Source organism: Equus asinus, chromosome 10 (genome assembly GCF_041296235.1).
Source record: "Equus asinus isolate D_3611 breed Donkey chromosome 10, EquAss-T2T_v2, whole genome shotgun sequence".
Taxonomy (NCBI): Eukaryota; Metazoa; Chordata; class Mammalia; order Perissodactyla; family Equidae; genus Equus; species Equus asinus.
Window position 1 is genome coordinate 55,646,732 of NC_091799.1, and position 24,237 is coordinate 55,670,968.

Consider the following 24,237-nt stretch of genomic DNA (forward strand, 5'->3'; position numbering starts at 1 on the left):
AGTATGTCCTAACCATTGCAGAGCGCAAAGCACATTCACTGCCTATCTGAAATTCAAGCCTGACTGGGCACCAGTGTATTTACTTGCTAAATCCCGCAACCCTACTTTGGCCCCTCTCCTTCGTTCATGCTCACGTCCAGACACGTGCAGGATTGGCACCCTCACCTCATCTGGACCATGGTGTTCACAACATGCATTCCACCCTGCAGACCCTTACTTGCCCAGCAGGCACGGGGTGCAACTCCAAGATCACATCCAGACTTGCCTGGTGCATGTTCACCCTGGCCTGGTGGCCATAAGCCTTCCCTCCTCCTGTGGCCTGCTTCAGTCCATCTCATCCTTCATCTCCCGAAAGGCCTTCCCTGACTACCCCAACGAACAGAACCCCCACTTCACCCTGCTCTTTCCCCTCTCCCCATACTCACCCCCATCTCCTCCTCCCTCTCCTGACAGGGACAGTAAACATTACTATTACATAAACTATTTTATTTAAATAAATTCAGGGGCAGACCCTTTTCCCATACATACACATCGGCACATGCACGCACGCACACCCATGTCCTCCCTCCTTTTCTTCCCTCCATCCACGGCCACCTCAAACCCAGTGGTTCTCATTGTGACCACCCTACCTCAACCCTAGGACAGGGAGACTCTCTCCATGCCAAGGCCCATTCCTCCCCGAGTTGAACATAGCAGGACACAGGGAGAACATGAGCTCTCCCGCCCAGTGTCCAGCTCTCAGCCTTCCTGGGGTGAGATAAGAGGAAGGACTGGTTCTCCTGAAGCACCCAGATTCGGTGTGGCTTCCCCACCTTTCCCCACCACACAGCCTGGGAACACTCCAAGACACCTGGAACTGCTTCCTATGGAGAGCAGGTCCCTTCACCCCAGGCCAACCCCAGCTGACATCAGGGGAGGCTCAGCAGCCAACCTTGAGCATTCCCCAAGGGATCCTGGAGTAGGTACTGTGCGGTTTGGGGAAGGGCGAGGGAGAGCAGTTGAGCACCAAATTCCCTAACTCCACTCTGCAGGAGAGTGCTGAAATTCATCTCAGCAACCTCGACCCACAATGAGTGAACCTAACTCTGCAGCAGGAATGGCAAGGGCTTCAGCCATCAGGACTTCATTACATCTCCATTCCCCAACATGGACCCTGTTAGAGACCCACTAGCACCTTGGCAATGTTAAGGGCTAAGCCCAGTTGGGAAAACGCCATGCAAATGGGAGTCTGTTTGAAGTTGGTAGTGTCCCCCGTCTGTTGATCCTGGAGTTGGGCTTCACCTTCCCTGATACTGGTACCCTTTAAGTCCTGCTCTGGGGCACACGTAACAAAGTGGCTTAGGTCATGAGGAAGCAGCACTGAAGGGACGGGCAGTGTCTTCCTGGAGGCAGAGAGTCCCACACTGCATCTTCCCGGTTATACACAGGCAGGCAAGGACAGAGAACTGGGGCACAGGGTTGCCAGGAGGGCTCTACAGTACCCCTAGGGCCCCCTTGGGAGATGGGGAGGTAGGAGAGGCACCTGTCCATTCACTCAAGCTGAGGGACCAAGAAGCCAGGACTCAGTCCAGCATCCACCTTCTTTGATGGGCCCCCCTGTGCCTTCTAGACCAAGTTCCCTGAGGGGAAATGCCAGACAGATGGAAGGAGAGAACCAGAAAGGACCGCAAAGGCTATCAGACTGTGAGAAGCTGGCAAGGGAAGGTGAGACGTGAGAGCCAGAGACAAGCCTTCTGAAGGAGTAAGGCAGACAGCTGTCACCTGCAAGGTGGGAGAGGACAACGGTGAAAAAGCCATGAGAGGCAGTATGTCTCAGACATAGCCAACGAGGGAATCAAGGACCCGAGGAGAGGGAGCTCAGAGCCTCCCTGGCCTTGGGCAGGCCAGTGGTAGTAACAGATGAACCAGCCACCCCAAACATGGGGCTACAGGCTAAAGTTGCGCTGGTGGTGGCCCTCACGGCCCCCACTGTCACTGCCCCAGTGCCCCCAACTCTGGGGACCCAGATCCATAACAGATGAACCAGCCACCCCAAGCACAGGACTACAGGCTAATGCTGCGCTGATGGCGGCCCCCACGGCCTCCACTGTCACTGGCCCAGCGCCCCCCGCTCTGGGGACCCAGCTCCTGGCCGTCCAGACTGGCGTGGTCCGAGAGGCCGCGCAGGTGCTCCACAGAGTCACACTTCTGCAGATCCGAGGCCACAGTGCGCAGGCTCAGCAGGCTCAGTGTGTCCGTGTCAGGGGCCGCGCCAGGCCCCAGGCTACTGCCCTCCTCCAGCCCCCCACCCTCAGCCCCCTCAATGATCCCACTGTCCCCATCCTCGCCGCCATCAGGCCCAGCCTCAGCCCCTACAGGGGAAGAGCGCCGCTGGCCCGGGGTATGAGGTGGCAGGCCCCGGCGCCGTGCATGAATCTGTTCGCTGATCTGCTCCAGGTTGCGCAGGGCGACTGAGTAGCGTGTCTTGGCCTGAGCCACCTGCTGCTCCAGCTCTGTCACCTTGGCCTTGTGTTCCTGTGGAGGGAGAGAGTGAGGTGAACCACTGGGCAACTCTCCATGGGCCTGGACCTGCTGAGTCCCATCAGCCCCACAAGGCACTCTGTGCTGGGGTCTCCTCTCCCAGGCCTTCGGCCTTGCTCACCACCCACCACAAACCTGCAATTCTTCTTCTCTTTCTATGGTCCTCCTCCAGGAATCCTGCCCTCCTCTTGACCTGGGCCCAACTGACCAGGACCTTCCTCTCAGGCCTTCATTCCCACCCACTGCTCCTCCTCTTCTCACTGTCCCCTTTCCCTGTCTGCCTGGTTTCTCTTCCCATTCTCCCTGGTTTCACCCAATTCTCACTTTTCTCTTGTTTACCCCCCTTTTAACTCGGTTCTCTGCCAGCACCCACCCCTGAACCCCACCCCCGACTCCTGCACGGTCACTCTGAATACATGCACCACCACCTGTCCTACCATGCTGCTCTGGCAGATGGCCCAGAGAGGGAGACCAGTGTCCTCTCTACCTGCCCCCACTTTCCACGCTTGCTGCCTGTTCACCCACTCTCCCCTTCTCCCACTCAGCTACCTCAAGGATTTGGCTGAATTGGGCCTTGAGCTCAAAGTAGGGGCGGCTCTTGCCAATGGCCCGCCGGAGGGTCTTCTGCAGGGCCTGGACCCGAGCCTCAGCCTGCTGGCACAGCCGCGTCACTCGCTGGTGTTCCCGCTCGCCACGAAGCCGCTCTTCCTCTGCCTCGTTCACCTGGCCCAGGTATGGTGGAGGATACACATCACTGAGCTGGAACCTGCCCCTGTTGTCTGCCCCAGGCTGCCACTCCCCACTGTCTACAGAGCCTGGAGAGGGCACTGAGCCCCTGAGATACAAAGGAGAATAGCGGATCCTTGCACCTGCCTATTATTACCTGTACCACTTGTCACTCAGCTTTGCTGCTGCAAGGAGAGGGTGCTGGGGCCTTTGGACCACTCATAAGCGTGTGGGGAATGTCTGTCTGTGAGCACAGCTACCACAGCCATCACCCTCAGGAAGTCCTCAGTGCTGGGGCTGAGGGGATGGGAGGAGCTCCAGCATGGGGAGCCACAGCTCTGCACTGGGTTCTCCAAGTTTCCACGGCTGAACAGGGAGCAGCTAAGGGCTCCAGCCACTTCGTCCACCAGGAGTAGGGGGCCGATCTTGGGCATGCACACCAGAGCCCTGTCACACACGGCTTCAACAGCCCCTCCTGCAGTGTTGTGTTCTCTGTGTGAGCTCCAGAGTGGAAGTGAAGCAAGGCCATGGGCCTGGACTAAGGAGCACACAAAAAACCTCGAGACACAACAACTCCTCAGGAGCTGACACTTGCTGCTAGACTAAATGTGTCCCCTCAAAATTCATTATGTTGCAATCCTAACCCTAATGTGATGTTATTGGATGTGGGCCTCTGAGAGGTGATAAGGTCATATGTGGGGAGCTCCCTGAATGGAATTAGTACCCTTATAAAAGAAGCCCTCGAGAGGTCCCATGCGACTTCTGCCATGTGAGAACACAGTGAAGAAAATGGCCGGCCATCTAGGAACTAGGAATCGGGCCCCTAATCAGACATCAAATCTGCCTGCACCTTGATCTTGGAATTCCAAGCCTCCAAAACTGTGAGAAATAACCATTTGCTGTTTAAGCCACCCAGTCTGTTATTTTGATATAACAGCCTGAGTGGACTAAGACACTTGCCCTTTGTACGGTAAAGGTGGCAGACTGGAGCTGATGCCAAGGATCTTCCTGCTCCCTGGTCCCCTTTGAGTAGCTTGGAAATGATACACAAATTATACTTCAAAAATCAAGATACACTGGCAGTGCTCAAAAGCAAGGAAGGAATAACATTTGGAAAACAGAAGTGAGTCGTCACAGATAAACATAACAAAATGTTGAGTGTTGAATCCAGAGCATCCAGCAGGGGTGAACTGTTCGGTTAGTCCCACGTCTGGAGGCAAAACCCAGAAAGACATTCTGAGTCAGAAGGAAATGTACATGGGAAGCACTGGAGGCCAAACAGGGCAGAGATCAAGGAACAGGTTTTGCCTGAAACATAATCAAAGCTGAGGGAAGAGTGGAAAGGAAGAAAGAGAGAGAGAGAAAGAGGAATGAGGAAGGTGATGAGATGAAGGGATAGGAAAGGAAATACTGGAACCAGCAAGGGGGACCTGCTGGCACTGCTGGGCTCACCTTGCACGTGGCGTGGTTGAGCATCTCCTGCCATGTGGGGTCCAGGCGGTTCTTGTCAGCCATGACGCCCTGCTCAGCCACAAACACCATCTCCCGGGCAGCATTGTGCATGCTCACGGCCCGCTCATATCGCAGTGCTGCCTTCTGAGTCTCCTGCTGCGCCTGAGGGGAGAGGGCCATCAGGACACGGTGCCCCAAGGTACACCTGGCCACCCATGGAGGCCCACCCTGGGCAAGGACAAGAGAAGGAAAAGGCCTGTTGCAATGTCGGCCTTACTTCCCAAACTAAGCTATGGATAAAATGCCAAGGAAGAACAGAACTTTTTTTAGAAATTCTAGAAAGAATAGAATCTTTACAGAATTCTCTATAAAGAATATTTTTTAAGGATATGGCCTAAGAGGAAAAATAAACATAGACATAAAGGTTGAAAAGAATGATACTACCAGTGGAGGATGAGTGTGTAAAATGCAGCACTCTCAAAGGCCACTGGCCTTTTGCCCTAGAGAGAACAAAGACAAACCCGCACGACTTTAGTTGAAAGGTGGTTAGTAACATGGACTGAGTCATACAGAAAGTACACCCCTGAAACCATCAACTCCAGCCCAGCAGGTAAGCTGAAGGAAATAATCAGATAACTGCTCAGAGATATTCATCACAGCTATGCTTATCCAACAAAAAACTGGAAACAAAACTAAGTTTTCAGTTACAGAGAACTGGTTAAATGAATAATAGTACAGTTAATATATGGAAATATTATGCAGCCTTTAAAAGTGATAGCATGGATGTTTATTAATAAGGAAGCATCTCATAATATAAGTAAAATAAAGAAATAAAAATAGCATGCATTGGTGAGTGATGTCAGCAACATGACAGTGGGAGATGCTCCCTTTGTTTCTCCCCTTCAGTCTACAACTAGTAAAACACCCATAACTCAGTGAAGAGTCCTCTGCCTAACAGACCAGGATGCATCTGAAGGTGGATGGATTGGAACACACACAGGCAGCAGAACCAGGGGAGCAGCAGAGGCAGTGCCCACAATCCTGGATCCCTCAGCCACGGCAGCTAACCCCACAGCCCCAGGGAAGCCAGTAGCAGCAGGAGAGGTGATACAAATGACTCCACAGGCCACAGTGGTGCCCATAGCCACAGGGAACCAGGCAGGAGCAGCAGTGGGGCCTGCAATCCCGGTTCCTCCAGCCAAGGCAGTGCCTGAGAATCCAGCCCCACCCTCTTTCCTTGCAGCAGCTGCGACCGCTCACCTGTCAACCCTGGACACAGCAGAGGGGCCTGTGACTCCAGCTCCCCCAAACTCTCCTACTCCCCCTGCCACAGCAGCAGTCCCCACAAGCGAGGAAACCCCAGATGCAGCAGAAACGCTCATCATGCCAGTGCACCCAGCAGCAACACTAGTGAGCACAGTAACACTGGCAGCAGCAAGGCACCAGCAACTTTAGAGGTGCAAGCAGTGATGAGGAGGGCACCAGTGACACTTCTGGCAGAGGACGTGGAGGGTGGAAAGTGCCAATCCTCAAACATAGTCAGAGGCAGCTCAGGTAAGAAAGACCAAAAGTTTGGTCTATAGCTCCACCTACTAAAGAACAAAAGAAAAACCTCTAATTAAAAACCTGTTGAACTGTTAGACTCAAAGTAAACAAAGCTTTACCTAAAGAAGAAAGGTGTTCATCACTTTAAATAAACTGTCAGAGGAACAACTCAGGAAGCACCATGAGAAACCACAGTAACATGTTATCATGAAAAGAAAATGACAATTCTCCAGAAATCAAACTGAAAGTCACAGAAGACTGTGGTCTGATAGAGAATTCAAAACAGGTGTCATGAAGAAACTCCGTAAGCTACAAGAAAACTCAGAAAGGCAGTTCAGGGAGCTCAGAAATACAATTAATCATCAGAAGGAATACTTTACCAAAGAGACTGAAACTCTAAAGAGAACCAAACAGAAATTCTGGAGCTGAAGAACTGAATAAGCGAGATGAAGAAGGCATTAGAAAGCAGTGGAAATAGAGCAGACCATATGGAAGAGAGAATTAGTGAGCTTGAAGATAGAAACCTAGAAATGATGCAGGTACAAGAGGAGAGAGAACCAAGACTTTTTTAAAGTGCAGAAACTCAGCAAGAACTATCTGACTCCATTAGAAAAGGTGACAAAAGGATAATAGGCATCCCAGAAGGAGAAGAGAGCAGAGAGCTTATTTAAAGAAATAACAGCTGAGAACTTTCCCAAACCTGGGGAAGGAACTGGATACACAAGTCCATGAATCTAACAGAACATCTAATTATCTCAACACAAAAAGACCTTCTCCAAGACTTGCTATATAAAAATCAACAATAAAGAGAATTTTAAAGGCAGACGGGAAAAAAACCCAGTAATCCCATTAAGCTATCAGCATATTTCTCAGGAAAAACTCTACAGGCCAGGAGAGAGTAGAATGATAGACTCAAAACACTGAAAGAGAAACAAAGCCTTTCCAGATAAACCAATCTGAGAGAGCTCATCATCACTAGACCTGCCTTACAAGAAATGCTGAAAGGAGCTCTTTAAATGAAATGAAAAGGCAAGGGGGTACAGAAAACTTCAAGTAAGGTGATAAGCGGACAATCAGAAAATTTCAATTCTCTATCAGAACAGGCTGTTAAGCACTTAATTATAGCACAAAGGGGGAAAAAACATTAAAAATAACTATAGCTACATCAATCTGATAACATATTCAAGACATAAAGAGGTATAATTTGTGACAACAAAAACATAAAAAGGAAAGAGGAAAAGGATGGAATCTCTACAGGCAAATGAAGAAAAGACGCTATCAGCAGAAAAAGAATATTATGCCTTGAGACATTTTATACAAACTTCACAATAACCACAAAACAATAATCTAGAGCAGAGATACTAAACATGAAAAAAGAAGAAACTGAGAAACACATCATAGAAAACCACCAAACTAAAAGGGCAGACAGAAACACAAGGAAAAGAGAAAACAGACATAAACCAAGCACAAAAAAAAAGATAAAATGGCAGAATTAAGCCCTCATATATCAATAATCACCCTAAATGTAAATGGATTGAATTTGCCAATCAAAAGACACAGAGTAGCCAGATGGGTGAAAAAACAAGACCCAACTATGTGTTGCCTACGAGAGAGACAGCTCTAAAGAGAAACATAAGCTCAAAGTGAAGGGTCGGAAGATGATATGCAAACCAAATGGCAGCCAAAGGAAAGTTGGTGTAGCCATACTCATATTAGACAGAATAGACTTCAAGCCAAAAATGGTAACAAGAGACAAAGATGGACATTACATAATGATAAAGAGGACAACGCATTAGGAAGACATAACATTTATTAATATACATGTGCCTAACATGGAAGCACCAAAATATTTAAAGCAACTGTTAACAGGCCTAAAGGGAGAAACTGACAGCAGCATAATAATAGTAGAGGACTTTAACACCGCACTAACATCAACGGGCAGGTCATTCAGACAGAAAGGCAACCAGGAAACACCAGCCTAAAATGAAACATTAGACCAGATGGACTTAATAGATAGATACAGAACATTCCATCAAAAAGCAGCAGAATACACATTGTTCCCAAGTATACATGGAACATTTTCAAAGACAGACCATATACTGGGACAAAAAACAAGTCTCAATAAATTTAAGAAAGTTGAAATCATAGCAAGCATTTTTTCTGACCACATGGTATGAAAGCAGAAGTAAACTACAAGAAGAAAGCTGGAAAAATCACAAATATGTGAAGACTAAGCAACATGCTACTGAACAATTACTGGATCTATGAAGAAATCAAAAGAGATATCAAAAAACACCTGAAGGCAAATGGAAATGAAAATACAACATACCAAAATCTATGGGATGCAGCAAAAGTAGTACTAAGTGGGAAGTTTATAGTAATACAGGTCTACCTCAAGAAACAAGAAAAACCTCAAACAATCTAACCTTACACCTAAAGGAACTAGAAAAAGAAGAACAAAGCCCAAAGTCAGTAAAAGGCAGGAAATATAAAAATCAGAGCAGAAAGAAGTGAAATAGAGACTTAAAAAAACAACATAAAAGATTAATGAAAGAGATGGTTCTTTGAAACAATAAACAAAATTGACAAACCATTAGCTAAACTAAGAAAAAAAGAGAGAAAGCTCAAATAAATAAAATCAGAAACAAAAGAGAAGTTACAACACATACCACAGAAATACAAAGCATTATAAGAGACTCCTACGAACAGCTATACACCAACAAATTGGACAATTGAGAATAGAAAAACTCTTAGAATCACACAAGCTTCCAAAACTAAATCACGAAGAAATAGAAAATATGAATAGACAGATCACTAGTAAAGAGATTGAAACAATGATTACCATTTCAAAAACCTCCCACAAAACAAAAGTCCAGGACCACGCGGCCTCACTGGTGAATTCTACCAAACATTCAAAGATTTAAAACCTATCCTTCTCAAACTCTTCCAAAAAAAACTGAAGAGGAGGGAATGCATCCTAACTCATTTTATGAGGCCAACATCACCCTGATACCATAACCAGACAAGGACAACACAAAAAGGAAAATTATAGGCCAATATCTCTCATGAACATAGATGCAAAAATCCTCAACAAACTATTAGCAAACCAAATACAACCATACCTTAAAAAGATCATACAACAATGATCAAGAGGGATTTACTCCAGGGATGCAAAAATGGTTCAACATCCATAAATCAATCAACGTGATACACTACATTAACAAAATGAAGACTCAAAATCATATAATCATCTCGATAAATGCATAAAAAACATCTGACAAGATTCAACATCCATTTATGATAAAAACTCAATAAAAAGGGGATAGAAGAAAACTACCTCAATGTAATACAGGCCATATATGACAAACCCACAGCTAACATTATACTCAATGGTGAAAAATTGAAAGCTATCCCTCTAAGGTTAGGAACAAGACAAGGATGTCCACTCTTACCACTGATTCAACATAGTATTGGGAGTCCTAGCCAGAGCAATTATGCAGGAAAAAGAAACAAAAGGGATCCAAATTGGAAAGGAATAAGTAAAACTGTTACTATTCACAGGTGACATACATACAGAAAACCCTAAAGACTCAACTAAAAAGCTATTAGAAATAATAAACAAGTACGGTAAAGTTGCAGGTACAAAAATCAATCTATAGGGGCTGGCCCAGTGGCACAGCAAAGTTTGCATGTTCCACTTCTCGGTGACCCGGGGTTCGCCAGTTTGGATCCCCGGTGTGGACATGGCACTGCTTGGCAAGCCAGGCTGTGGTAGGCGTCCCATGTATAAAGGAGAGGAAGATGGGCATGGATGTTAGCTCAGGGCCAGTCTTCCTCAGCAAAAAGAGGAGGATTAGCAGTAGTTAGCTCAGAGCTAATCTTCCTCAAAAAAAAAAGAAAAATCAATATACAAAACCTGTTGCATTTCTACACACTAACAACAAACTAGCAGAAAGAGAAATTAAGGAAACAATCCTATTTACAATCGTAACAAAAAGAAAAAAATACCTAGGAATAAATTTAACCACGGAGTTGAAAGACCTGTACACTGAAAACTATATGATAGCATTGAAAGAAACTGAAGATGACACAAAGAAATGGAAAGATATTCCATACTCACGGATGGGAAGAAGTCACTATTACCTAAAGCAATCAAAAACTCAATGCAGGGGCTGGCCCAGTGGTGTAGTAGTTAAGTTCGTGCACTCTGCTTTGGTGGCCCGGAGGTCGCTGGTTAGGATCCCGGGTGCGGACCTGGCACTGTTTATCAAGCCACTCTGTGGCAAGTGTCCCACATATAAAATAGAGGAGGATGGGCACAGATGTTAGCTCACGGCCAATCTTCCTGAGCAAAAAGAGGAGGATTGGCAGTGGATGCTAGCTCAGGGCCAATCTTCCTCAAAAAATAAATAAATAAATAAAATCAATGCAATCCCCATCAAAATCCCAATGACATTTCTCACAAAATAGGACAAAAAAATCCTATAATTTATATGGAACCACAAAAGATCCTGAATATTCAGAGCAATCCTGAGAAAAAAGAACAAAGCTAGAGGAATCACACTGATTTCAAATTATACTACAAAGCTATAGTAATCAAAAGAGCACGGTATTGGCAGAAAGACACACAGATCAATGGAATACAATTGAGAGCCCAGAAATAAACCCATACATATACAGACAACTAATTTATGATGAAGGAGCCAAGAACATACAATGGAAATGAAAGTCTCTTCAACGAATGCTGCTGGGAAAACTGAACAACCACATGCAAAAAAAATGAAACTAGACCGCTATCTTACACCATACACAAAAATTAACTCAAAATGGATTAAAGCTTGAATGTAAGACCTGAAACCATAAAACTCCCAGAAGAAAACATAGGCAGTACACTCTCTGATATCGGTCTTAACAGTATCTTTTTGGATATGTCTCCTCAGGCAAGGGAAACAAAAGAAAAAATAAACAAATGGGACTACATCAAACTAAAAAGCTTCTGTAGAGCAAGGGAAACTATCAACAAAACAAGACGACAACTTACCAAATGGCAGAAGATACTTGTAAATCATATATCCAATCAGGGGTTAATACTCAAAATACATAAAGAACTCATACAACTCAACAAAAAAAAACCCAATTAAAAAATAGGCAGAGGATCTGAACAGACATTTTCCAAAGAAGACATACAGACACATGGCCAACAGGCACAGGAAAAGGCGTTCAACATCACTAATTATTAGGGAAATGCAAATCAAAATTACAATGAGATATCTCACCTCACACCCATTAGAATGTTATTATCAAAAAAACAAGAAATAACAAGTTTTGGAGAGGATGTGAAGAAAAGGGAACCCTCATACACTCTAGGTGGGAATGTAAATTGGTGCAGCCACCACGAAAAACAGTATGAAGATTCCTTTAAAAATTAAGAATATAACTACCATATGATCCAGCTATTCCACTTCTGGGTGTTTATCCAGAGAACATGACAATACTGATTTAAAAAGAGATACGCACCCCTATGTCCACTGCAGCACTATTTACAATAGCCAAGATACAAAAACAACCTAAGTGCCCATCAATGGATGAATGGATAAAGAAGATGTAGTTTATGCACACAATGGAATCCTACGCCACCATAAAAAAAAGATGAAATCTTGCCATTTGCAACAGAGATGGACCTTGAGGATATTGTGCTAAGTGAAAATTAGCATAATAAATTAGAGAATAACAAATACTATATGATTTCACTCCTATGTGGAATATTAAAACAAGCAAAATAAATCAACAAACAAAACAAAATGAAAACAAACACATAGAAACGGAGAACATGTTGCTGGTTACCAGAGGGAAAGGAGTGTGGGAGGACGGCAAAATGGGTAAGGGAGTCAATTGTATGGTGAGGGATGGAAACTAGATTTTGGTGGTGAGCAGTGTGGTGTTCACACAAGTCGAATTATAATGTTGTACACACGAAACTTACATAATGTTATAAACCAACGTTAGCTCAAAAAAAAATTAGCACATTGTGTAATCTTATTTAGGCAGGATATATACCAATTCTTTTTAAAAGGATTTTCTATGCTGTATTAATCACATTTTTTATCTTCTGTATCTTATGATGCTTTGACATCCTGGGAGCCTTGCTGGTCCTCCCAGAACTAGTTAACTCCTAGACAGTAAACTCTGTGAGCACACCTTTCATATGCAAACCAACATATCGAAAGCCCACCACCTCCTTTATGCAACTCTCATACACCAAGCCAATACTGTCCCTGGCCCTAAATCACACCAGGGCCAGGCACCAGAAACTAGAGACCACTCCTATAGCCCAGAGCCCACCACAGTTATTTAAACCATCCAATCCTAAGCTTGCTCAAAGTTGCCTACCCTGCCCTTACCCATTCCTTCCCACAAAAACAATAAAGGCTCTGGGCCAAGCTTTCCCTTTGGGCCTTCTGCCTCTGGACCAACCCAGATTCTTCCCCACGTGTCCCCTTCCTCTTGGGAAGTGCTAGTTCCCAATAAACTCTTCTTTCAAGGCAGTTTTCTGTGTCTGTCATCTTACCACATTTGACTAAAACAAATCTCAGGTACAAAAATCACGAAACATGAGCATGGTAGGATTTGGGGTGATTCTGGTCTTCTCTTATATCTTGTTTTACAGTTACAGTTACAATTAGTCTTCCAATAGTGAATGCACATTATTTGTGTAAAGAAAAAAAAAAGGGAGGGAGAGGGGTAAAGGAGTGGAGGGGTAAGCAAAGAAAAGAGACATGAACCAAAGGTAAGAGAAGAAAGAGAGAAAAGAAATGAGAAAAGGTGTTGTGTCTCCCACTCTATACAGAGATAGAAGAATCCAGGGCCTGGCTCAGCACGCAGCCCTTCCAGAACGTGGGTCAGCTGGCTGTACCTCCTTAGCCAGCCGTCGAGCCTCATAGTAGGGCCGGGCCTTCTCAATGCAGCTCCCCAAGTGGGAGCCCTGTGTATTCAGCTTCCTCGCCGACTCCTGTAGGATCCTCCGATAGGTGGTCCTGGCCTCCTGGCAAAGGAATAGACACAGGCAGAGGAAAGGTATGCATGGGTCCCAGCCCCTCTTGTTTCTCACACACGCCCCTTCCCCTGCCACTGTACTGAACGGGGAGGGAAACAGACAGAGACACCCCTAGGACCAGCCCAAGGGTGTGAGGAAAAGGAGAAACTCACATCCAGCTGCAGCTCCACCTGATTGATCTCCTCGCTGGCCTGGTTCAGATGTTCCAGCTCCTCCTACCACACAGATGGGCAGAGAGTTAAGAGAAGTGGAAGCCTCATGTGAACCAGGTGGGGTGGGAGCACAGGGCACAGAGGGAAAGCCCACCAAACCAGGGAAGGGAAGAAATGGAGGAGAAGGGCACTGTCGAATGCCTCCTTGTCAGAGACCTAATATATAGTCTCCTGTAATGCTCACAATTCCACCTCTGTAGCAGGTAGTAAAAGCCCCATTTTGAAGATGAAGAAATCGAGGTTGAGAGAATGGAACACTTGTATGCACAGAGAGAAGTGGCAGCAAGCCTGAGTCTCTCCATCAGACTATACCACCTCCTCCTCACACTCCAGCCAGGATGAATTTCCTTGGAGCTAACAGTCTCTGTCCCAGAGAGAGGATGACCCCCTGGACCATTCACTCAGCACATACTTACTGCATACTTATCATAGCTCAGCACCATGAAACCTGAGAATTTAGAACACAGAGAGGTGGCAGCTCACGGCCCAGTAAGTAAGCAACAGGCCCTCGGTTGTGTGAGGAGCCATGTGATAGGTGGTTGTGGTGGAGGTGGCAGGATCACTCACCTGGGCATGGGAAGGCCAGGGCACTTTGCTCCCAGGCAGAGCTTTGATGGATGCACAGAAAAGCATCAGTGACAGGGAGGTGGCCGGGAATCAAAAGAAAGGCAGGTGCCTGGGGCAAACAAGGTGTCAGGTGAGAAGCCAGCAAGGCTAAGGTACAGGGGAAGGGATACCAGGGCTTTTCCCAATGGCAGGGGGAGCCCCTCAGAGGCTGGCGCCAACTGGTCTATAGTTTAGGAAGGTTGATCTAAGTAATGCAGGGAAAGCTTAAAGGGACCAGCCTTAAAGTGGAGGCTGTCTGCAGTTTCCAGGAGGGAGAGGAGAGGGCAGATCCCAGGGAAATGCAGATGCAGAATCACGAAGGCTTTGTGGACAATTAAGGTCAAGATTAGGGAAGAGTGCATAGTTCAAGAGGCCTCTAGGTCTGCTAGGACAGTGGAGTGAAAGCAACCCCAAGTACTCACATAGTAAATACTGTGGGAGGGACAGCCTCAGGGAGAAGTCACCAGACAAGCTGGCTTGAGCACCTCATTGGCCCCAGGGCTGAAAAAAGAAGCAACGGAACCAGCGGGCCTTTCAGTGACATGGCAGAGAGCGGGGAGGCATGCTGCCCTTGAGTATCCTCTCCTACCCTTTCTTGGTCAAGTTCCCAGAGCCCAGCGAGCCAATGACACTTCTGAGCAGGAGCAATACCTGCAGAAATGCCCGGTGCTTAGCTATGGGATCCTCTTCCACAAGCCCTGTAGACCCTGGAAAGGCCAGCAGGACCCAGCATGCTGGGCGTGGCCCAGGAACAACGTGCACTTGGCAGTGAGTGATGTTGCCATCACTGGCTCCTGCGCACCTCATTTGGCCCTTCCAACAACCCAGTGTATGATCCCCTTTCAGTCCTTTTATTTCTATACCCCTTCTCAAGCCCCAAAAGATTTGCCCAGCAAGTAAGAATCCAGAAAACCAAGTTTGCCCTAATTACAGTAAAAGGAAAAACACAAAAGAAGAAATATATAACAGAACCAGGCACAAGGACATGAAAAAATGCACACCTACAACAATGTAGACTCTGCCTCAAAGAGGGCCACAAACCGGCCTCTAAACTTTCCAGAAGAGAGCTGTCCAACAGAAATACAATGTAAACCTTACACGCAATTTTTAATTTTCTAGTAGACACATTTTTAAAAGGCAAAACCAAACAGATGAAACTGTAACAATATATTTCATCCAAATGTACTGGCTATCCAAGTGTATCATACCAAAATGGCCAGCAGCATGTGGCTCCTGTACTGGACAGTGCAGGTCTAGGAGTTGGCGCACATGGGCAAGCTGATTACTTACACAACCCAGTGTCCATAAGATGACGACAAACCACTCTGGAACCACAGGCAGCCAACATGGCTCAGAAGACCCCAGAAGACTCCACCTGACAACACAGAGCTAGCTCTAAGCTTCACAGTGCCTTCCTAACAAGGACATCATCTGCAGCTGATGGAATCACCCCAAAGGGCCCTCAGAAAAGGCAACTCCTGTCAGGATTAGAGGCAACCTCTCCCCCTCTGGGCCCAGCTTCCTGTGGCTTGACTTGGATTACTGTGGGTTTCAGACTAGGAAAGGAGGTGACAGTCCTTTCAGCAGCTTCTGCAGGAATATTTCTTGCTCAGCTAATTCACATTTGATAAACAAGAAGCAATGAGGTGGGCAACCGGGGATAGAGCTGGGACTGGATCCAGGACCTGACCTTTGATCTGGCTTTCCTGCTACTGTGACCTCTGTGTGACGTCACCAAGAAGACAGGAGTACCATAACCTAGGAAAACCACAGCACTGGAAGGAAAAGAACAGGCCTCAGGAGGGCAATAAACATTGATTCTGGAGGAGAAGAGAAGGAGGTGGGTAAACGCCACCCTGCAACGTTCCTGTGGGCAAATCAAGGTCCAAGACTGGATTCCACTCAGTTTCATGGCCTACAGTGCTCCCAGCCCCTGACAAGATCATGAGGAATGAATGGCTCTACATAAGTTATCCCTACTGGAAAAAGGACATGAAGGACTCCGGCATTGGAAAGGGTGGGAATGGACATGTCTTTCTACATGGGACTCCATGTGCATGTGCGAGCACCTCCAGCAATTAAAAAGCCTTCTGTTGATGAAATCTGCCCCTCAGTCACAAAGCTCTTTCTAACAGGACAAAGAAACTGGGGAGCAGAGCATGGTGGAGGGCAAGGTGGGCAAAGGGGTTAAGGGATAGACAGGCGGGGGCAGACCTAGAGCAAGGCTGTGGGGAAGCTGACAATCACCCATGGCTGTTTTGGGCATTTGGCGACACATTTCATTTGGCCTGCTCCACCAGGGACTCCTGGCACCTGGCTGAAATGGAATTCGAAGAGGATGAAGTCTGAGTCAGAGCCCATCATCCATCAGAGAGCCAGCAGCTAGCAGGGCGGGCGACCTTCTCAGAGCATACCCGGCTCATTCCCAGGATGCCAGGCCACTGAGTTAAAGGCATGGGTACTCAGGCTACAGATGCTCCTGCCTATCTTGTGCAAGCCATTAAAACACTCAAGCCCAAGGTCAGTTGGCGGGGCCAGGGTGATGCACAGCCCAAGAAATCAGAAATACAGGAAATATGACTGTCCTGTGAGAGCTAAACCAACACTTCAGATGAGGTTGCAAAGTCACTCTGCAGAGTCTCGAGGAGGAACAGGTGATGAAAGAATGCACCCACCACAAGGGAGGGGATGAGAAAGTCACAGAGAAAGAGACCCAGGCCCATCGTACCATCATCCTCCTTCACTCCTTCCCTCCTCTGGGACCCTCTCTCTTTCAGAAAGCCGAGGACTAGCCTGGAGACCTCAAAGACCTACACTGAGGTCAAGACATGGAGACACAGAGAGTGGCCTTCCCTGGGGAATAGCACACTCCAGGTAGGCCTGGAGCTGGCCTCCAGCTAGCTTCCCTGCAAGTTCCAAAGGGATCCCACCAGAAAATGGGGACAGAGCTGCATGTCTGCCAAGAAACCCCTTTCCCAATGTCAGAAAGAACCTCGCCCTAAGGGCAATCATCTCTGGGAGTTCCAGAAAATACCTGAACAGGGTCTAGACTGCATGTTGGAACCCGCTTCTCGCCCCACCCAGACCAGGAGAATTCAGATGTCTGGGCATGGCTCAGGAACAGGTATTTTTAAAGCTCCCTGGTGGGCACTGATGGATCTGTGGGTGGAGACCCACTGAATGCACTGAGAATCCAGAAAAATAAACACCCATTTAAAGCTCTGAAATGTATCATCAGGATAACGTGGTCTTGTGCACTGCCAACACTAAAAGGGACCTCAAAAGACACAACCCCCAATCTTCTTCTCATCCACAAGAGCCCAAACCCAGACAGGTTGAATGCTGCTGGCCTCCTCCATGAAGGGTGCCCCTCACACCAGGCTGCCTCTCCCACAGGGCAAGAAGACACTGCATCCCTGCCGAGGCCGGAGCACCTGTCCAGCCATGAGTGCACCGTCAGTGAGGGAGGCCTCTACAACAAGCATTCTTCCCTACGCAGCCCACGTTCCACAACAGACCTCACAGTTTGGCAAGAGAGATTAGCGGCTGCCTGCCCCTCTTGCTCCAGTAACACTGCAAGCCCACTGGAGGCAAGGTGAATCTTACGCCTGCTCAGTATTCTCCACTTCTCACAGAGCTCCTCTAACAGAACTGTCTGGGATGACACAAATGTTCTATTTCTGCACTGCCAACAGCACCTGGGGAACTGTATCTTTAATTTTTATTTAACTTTAATTGACTTTATTTAAGCAGCCACACGCAGCTAGTGGCTACTTTATTACACAGCAGAGCATGAGACTGACTCTCCAAACTACTGTCTCTCCTATGTGGGTACTGGAAAAATACACAGGAGCCGGAGAAACTAAGCAAAGAAACCACAGAGGGTTCTCTTCTGGAGCAGGGCAAAGAATGCTGCAGGGAGGTATACAAAGGGCATCACACAGCCCTCCTCCCCAAGGAACAGACAGGGATCTCATTCCCAAAGCACCACCTACAAACTTTCACCAAGAGACAAGCAAAGGAGTTTGTGAAAGGAAAGAATAGTAGCACTATGTCAGAGCAGAGCAGGAAGGAGTTGCGCAAATCAGCTAGAACAACCTCTCACTTTACAGATGAAGAAACTGAGGCTCGGAGAGGTTATGTAACTTGCATGAAAAATCACAAATCACAGGGCTGGAAGTTACTTGAATCTCAGCCCAAAGCTTTTCTCACTACAACTTGTCTCCTTAGTGGAGGACAAATCTGTGGAACTAGCAGGAAAAACTGAGCTGTTTTCAATGCAATACCCATAACACACAGCAGAAATAAATTACTGACTCATGCCAGTAAATGAATGGCTTAACACTGCTCCACTTAAGCATAGACACAGTTCCCCCACACATGTCCTGGGAACCTCCACCAAGAGGGCAGGAAGGATGCTAGGACCAGCTCTGATTTCTTCTTGACTCACTGAAGTATCTAATAAAGGTTTGTTGACAGAGAAGCCCAGGAATGCAAGCCCCAGGATGCTCTTGCTCGCCTAGAGAGGTATGAGTCACCTCTACATCAGAACCTCGGAGATGCCACCAGACCAAACTGCACACTCAGGCCCCAAACACACGGGAGCATCCTGGCCCTCACCTGCCCAAGCAGCTTCCCCAGGGAGCCCTTCTCTGCTGCTGCCCGGAAACACTCAATCCAGCCTCAACTGGCCACAAATCTCCTCCGCTTGGTGCCTGTCCTCCTCACCCACTGCTCCAACGTCTCCCTCACACAGATGTGCCCTCCTACCAACTAGCCTGTAAACGCTCCCAGGCGATAAATCAGCTCTTCCATTCATGTGATGGGTCTAGCATCCTCAGAGCTAGGAACGTGTGTTATTAAGGACTGACCATGACTGATAAAACCCTCTGAACCCATCAAATTTCCTTCTAAGCCTGAACCTGATGCCAACTTTATAAGACGTGAAAGGTCTCACCCTTTATAGATGTGAACATCCCTGGACGGCACTAATGAAAAGGTGAGAGAGGTGAAAAGATTCAAAACTGCCTCCCAATCTCCAAGTCACCCCCTCTCACATCCTACTCACTGCATATCTCTGAGCCAACAGCCTCTTTGCTTATTTGAAAAGAACAACAGTTCTACCCTCCACTGACCTAAAGTGTGCCTCCTGCATCTGCTGCCAATTTGTCACTTCACTTTTTCGGTGAAGCCTTCAGCAACACTCCGCAGGCACTCAGGCCTGGCCTTTCTCTGCACACTCATCACACACAACTCTTTTAGCACTTGTCACACTATATTGCAATGAGTTGTAGACAAACTTGTTTTCCTTCCCTGCCCCAGTATCCTTAGGAGAGAGTCAAGTCTAATCCTTCATTTATCTGGCAGCTCTTCAGGAAAGCTGGAATCTGGGCTCCCTGTCTCTCCCCTATTCAGTCTTTTCACCTGTATTCTAGGATCCAGTTCTTCCTCCTCTCTTGGGGACGATTTGGCCTCAGTGCTGTTACTTCCATCTCCTCTGGGCTCCTCTGCGACTGGGCTCCTCGGGACTTCATCCTCTACAACCTCAGGTCGAAGCTCCCCCTGCGGGGTTTCTCGTCCCCCTGGAACCTGCCTGAGTTCAGCCATGCTGACAGGGAGAGGGCACAGCCCTATGCACACGAGAGGACCAACATGCTGGAACCAGAGCCCCAGCTTACGGCTTCCTGGGCTCTGGGTGGCAGGAAGAGATTCTCTTCTCAAAGGGTGGAAAAGGGGCGCAGGAAGAACCTCACACTTGAATACCGGTTAGAGGGCGATATTCAAGTCGTCACTGAGGTTCCTAGAACTGTAGCCTTGAATGTGCAAAAGTTCTTCCCTCCCCGTCCCAGGGAGTCCACCAGGAGAGATCTGGAGCAACAGCTCCGAGGTAGGGGGCAAAGGGGGTTTGGATCCTGGGCCGAGGCCTGCGAGGAGGAGCACCATTCGGGAGAGTGGAGGCAGATGCCTCCAGGCTGTGGTGGCAGCTGGAGAGAAAAGGCTGGACCCAAACAGAGGCTGCGGGAGCTGCAGGGGAAACAAAGGCCAAGTACACGGTCAGCATCAGAACATCGGCTACCAGCCCCTTCCAACCCCTCAGCCTCCCAAGGACTCCATTCTCGCCCTCCCACACCGCCATATTCCGACCAGCCCCCACCCAACTTCTTTCCTCAGCCCCGAAAGACTTGAGCTCTTAACTCTTCCCGCGTTCCAGCTCCTCTCGCCCCAGCCCCTCCCCCACTGGCAGCTTCCAGACTTCCCTCCTTGCTCTCACCCTCCCCTCCACGCCAGCTTCTCTTCTGCCCTCCCCACTCCACCCTCGCCCGGCTTTGCAATTCACCTTGTAACCCCCAGCCCCGCCCCACCTCCTCGTCTCTCTCCAACTCCGCGGACAATCCGAGCCACCCGTGTCCAACCCCACACTCTTCCTCAATCCCTAGGGCCCTGCCCCCAGACCTCCTACACAGCCGGGAACAAAGGCCCCCCTTCACAGCCTTACCTCAGTTTACCTTTCCGTCTGCGGAGCTCCTCCACCGCAAACAATCTTCCCCCTCCCTCCCCGCAGCAAGCCCGTCCAACCAAATACGACCGGACCGAGAGGAAGCGGAAATACATCATCCAGCAACAACACCCTCCTGCCGTCTCGCCCCTCCCTCCCGGCCCAGCCACGTATGGATTCCTCAACACTCGCCCCGGCCCAGCCTTCGGTTTCCGTACAAAATGGTGCCCCACGACGCTCAGGCTCCCTATCCGTTGCCTCCAGCCCATCCTCCACCACAGCTGAATGAGCGTGTTATGCTGAGGAAAACTAGGGTGGGTGATGGAAGTCGAGAGTCCCTGGTGGTAGGAAAGTGCTAGAAATGAAACGGAGATTGGACCATATCCTTAGAGCGCTGCCATCTTGCTTTACGGCACTGCAGCTCTGCGGCTCTGGCTTCACTTCCGGCCTCGCCCGGCAAGACAGAAGCGGCGGCGGAAGTGAGTTTGTGGGCTTCTGGATGTGGCGTTCCTGCTGCCCGAGCCCGGGGACAAGTGGACTCTGTTTGGGGGACGCAAGGTCGTTTTTCCAGCAGTGACTGTCATAACTCCAGGGAGATTAGCGGTACCCTCAGTAACGGTGTCTAAACGGACAGCGCTGATGGGTAAATCTTTCTCCTTGAGGCCTGTGGCCGGCGCCGTCACCACGACCCCTGCGCTGCCCCTAGCCGCCGGCTCCTCCCCGAGCCAGGCTGTCTGCCGCTGAACGCAGTGTGGTGGAGGCTCTGATTACCCCGTGAGCGCTAATTAGAAGCTTAGTTACGTGAGTTCAGTGCTCAAAAGCCCGCGAGGAGGAGTTTGTTGCATGGCCTTGTGTATCAATGAAAAGACCTGACCTGCGCGACCGCTTCTCGGTGTCGCCAGGCGAGGCCTAAGGGTGGACTTCAGGATGGATGTTTTCTTTTTGCAGAAGGCGTAACTTCCTCAGAGCCAGCTCAAGGTTTGTCCCGAGGTAGAGAAGGCAAATGGATTGAATTTTCCTTCTTTTTTAACCCCCCTCGCCCCATGAATAACCACATGAGAAAAAATTTCTTTAAGTAGAGCCAGATACTTTACTTTAAAAGTGTTTTAGGGGCTGGCCTGGTGGCATAGTGGTTAGGTTCGTCCGCTTTACCTTCATGGCCTGGGGTCGGCAGGTTGGGATCCTGGGCGCAGACCTAGCACCACTTGTCAAGCCACGCTGAGGGGGCGTGTCACACAAAATAGGGGAAGACTGGCACAGATGTTAGCTGAGGGACAATCTTCCTCAAGCAGAAAGAGGAAGATTGGCAACAGATGTTAGTTCAGGGCCAATCTTCCTCACCAAAAAAAACCCACAAAGTGATTTAAAACAGATATTTTCCCACAAAATTGGAAATTTCATTTTTAAAATTCCTAAAGTGACTTTTCTCCCTCCAGTGAGGCGGCAGGACCCTGAATAAGTGTCTAAGTGGACAAATATGATGGATAATAATGCCTCAGCCTTTTATCACGTTCCTTTTGTTTTTAAGGAACAACTAACATAGTTTCACCCTACAAGAACCATGAAATTGGGGCCGGCCCGGTGGCGCAGCAGTTAAGTTCTCACGTTCTGCTTCTCGGCCCAGGGTTCACTGGTTTGGATTCTGGGTGCGGACATGGCACCGCTTGGCATGCCATGCTGTGGCAGGCGTCCCACATATAAAGTAGAGGAAGATGGGCACGGATGTTAGCTCAGGGCCAGTCTTTCTCAGCCAAAAGAGCAGGATTGGCAGTAGTTAGCTCAGGGCTAGTCTTCCTTAAAAAAAAAACCCATGAAGTTTCATATAGAAATCAGAAACAATTTATTGATTTGTTCCCCACCACTTACTTTAATTTTGTAAAACTGGAGTTTCACTGTGCTCCATTTTACCCACTATCTTCTGTCTACTCCAGCCTGAAGTCTCCCAACCTTTCCTGTTCAGCGCTACTCCAATATCTGTCATCCTTATACCTTGTCTCACAGCTCCTTTTCTCTTTGCATTCAGCCCTTAGCAGTTAGGAGCTGCTTCTAGTTGTCACATATCTTTGTTGCATTTGGTGGGAAAACATGAATACGTGTAATGAGCACACTGCCCCTAGATCACATCCTGAGGTTCAGTAGCCTCCGTGATGTCTCTGCTGGCCTCTCCCATAGTTGACTCTCATTCCCTAAGACCAAATGTGATCTCATTATGTTATGGATTGTAATATAATCCCCGGCAGTTTTTCTGCTGGGTTTAGATAATGTTTCAGGTAGGAGGAGTTTGAGGAGTGCTGTGCACTGGCTTATGTTTTCCTGCAATGATGGAAATGTTCTGTACAGCTCTGTGCAGTATGGTCACCATTAGCCACATGTAGTCATTGAGCACTTAAAATGGAGCTAGTATTATTAAGGAATTGCATTTTTAATTCCATTAATTCTAATTTAAATAGCTACATGTGGCTAGTGATTCTCTTATTGGACGGCGAAGTTCTAGATCATTCCTTTCCTATATAATCTCATCTCAGCACACACTGAACTTTCACATCTTCCGTACAAAGCAAATATTTCTCAGTCTCCACTTCCTCACCTCCCATTTACTTCTGTAGTCTGGCATCTGCTCCTGCCAAACCACGGAAATTGCAGGGATAAGGTCCTCAGTGCTCTGAATATTGCCAGACCAGACATCTGACACGGGTTGTTTCTTCTCTCTCATCCTTCTTTAGCTTCTGAGTTACCCTTGTTCTGGGTTTCCTCTTACTTCTCTGACTTGTTAATTCATTCCTTCATGCAGTATGTCTTTACTGAGTGTCTACTGTGTGCCAGGATTTGGGGTGATGAGAAAAAGGACACTGTCCCAGTTTACATGTAGCTTACAGTCTGTGGTGCCTATTTTATAAAGAGGTGACATTCAAACTAATTGGACCACAACCCAGAAATATGTTTGGCCTTGCAACCCAGTATGTGTGTGTGTGTGTGTGTGTGTGTGTGTGTGTGTGTGTAAATATATTCATAACAAAAGTGTCAGGAAAGATCTTTACTCATATGCAAAGCAAATTAATAGTTTCTATACTATATTTTTAATGCTGGTGGAGACCTATTTCTGTTGATTTCATGACCCACTCACTGTTTAAAAACCTGTCCCTCAATGCCAGACCCTGATGCTATCTAGCCATCTCACGCAGCCTGCTCTCTGAGAGCCCTCGCCCAAGTGCATGGCTCCAGCCCCAACCCATGGCTGCTGCTCCTTCCTTGGAACTCTGTCTCCACCCAGGCTTCTACAGAGCACATTCTGAGATCTAGCAGCTTCTCAGACCACTGGCCTGTCCTTGGGTTGCCTCTCACTCACTGAGTACAAATCTGATTCCATCCCGTTTTTTCAAATCCTGCTGCTTCTCCTATGTTTGCTTTGTTGGTGAATGGTTCTGCCACGCACCCGTTTACCCTAGGGAGGAACCTAAACACATCCTAAATGAATATCCCTGTCTTCACTGTGCATCACATTAAGTGTCTCAGAGAAATCCCTCCTCTCCATTTCATCGCCATTGCTTCAGCCCAGACCCGCCTCAACTCCACTCTAGATAATATACCTCAGGAGTCTTCTAAATCGGCTCTGTCCAATAGCACTT

The 24,237-nt window shown here is 47.8% G+C and overlaps 1 protein-coding gene across 4 annotated transcripts; it reads right to left on the reverse strand.

The window, feature by feature from the left end:
- Positions 1-469: 469 nt before the first annotated feature.
- Positions 470-21,036, reverse strand: SH3BP5L (SH3 binding domain protein 5 like). 4 transcript variants are annotated; one of them, XM_070519523.1, is made up of 9 exons: positions 20,612-20,744; positions 19,540-20,139; positions 14,538-14,616; positions 14,077-14,185; positions 13,450-13,512; positions 13,157-13,285; positions 4,699-4,860; positions 3,070-3,243; positions 470-2,514 (listed from the first exon to the last, which is right to left on the reverse strand). In XM_070519523.1, exons 4-9 carry the CDS (start codon positions 14,140-14,142, stop codon positions 2,044-2,046), a joined length of 1,065 nt encoding a protein of 354 aa, XP_070375624.1. In that variant the 5' UTR covers positions 14,143-14,185; positions 14,538-14,616; positions 19,540-20,139; positions 20,612-20,744; the 3' UTR covers positions 470-2,043. The 4 variants fall into 4 exon arrangements, with proteins under 4 accessions (XP_070375624.1, XP_014710789.1, XP_070375626.1 ...); XM_014855303.3 differs by lacking the exons at positions 14,077-14,185; positions 14,538-14,616 and having other exon boundaries at positions 20,612-21,036; XM_070519525.1 differs by lacking the exons at positions 14,077-14,185; positions 20,612-20,744 and having other exon boundaries at positions 19,540-19,666.
- Positions 21,037-24,237: the final 3,201 nt, after the last annotated feature.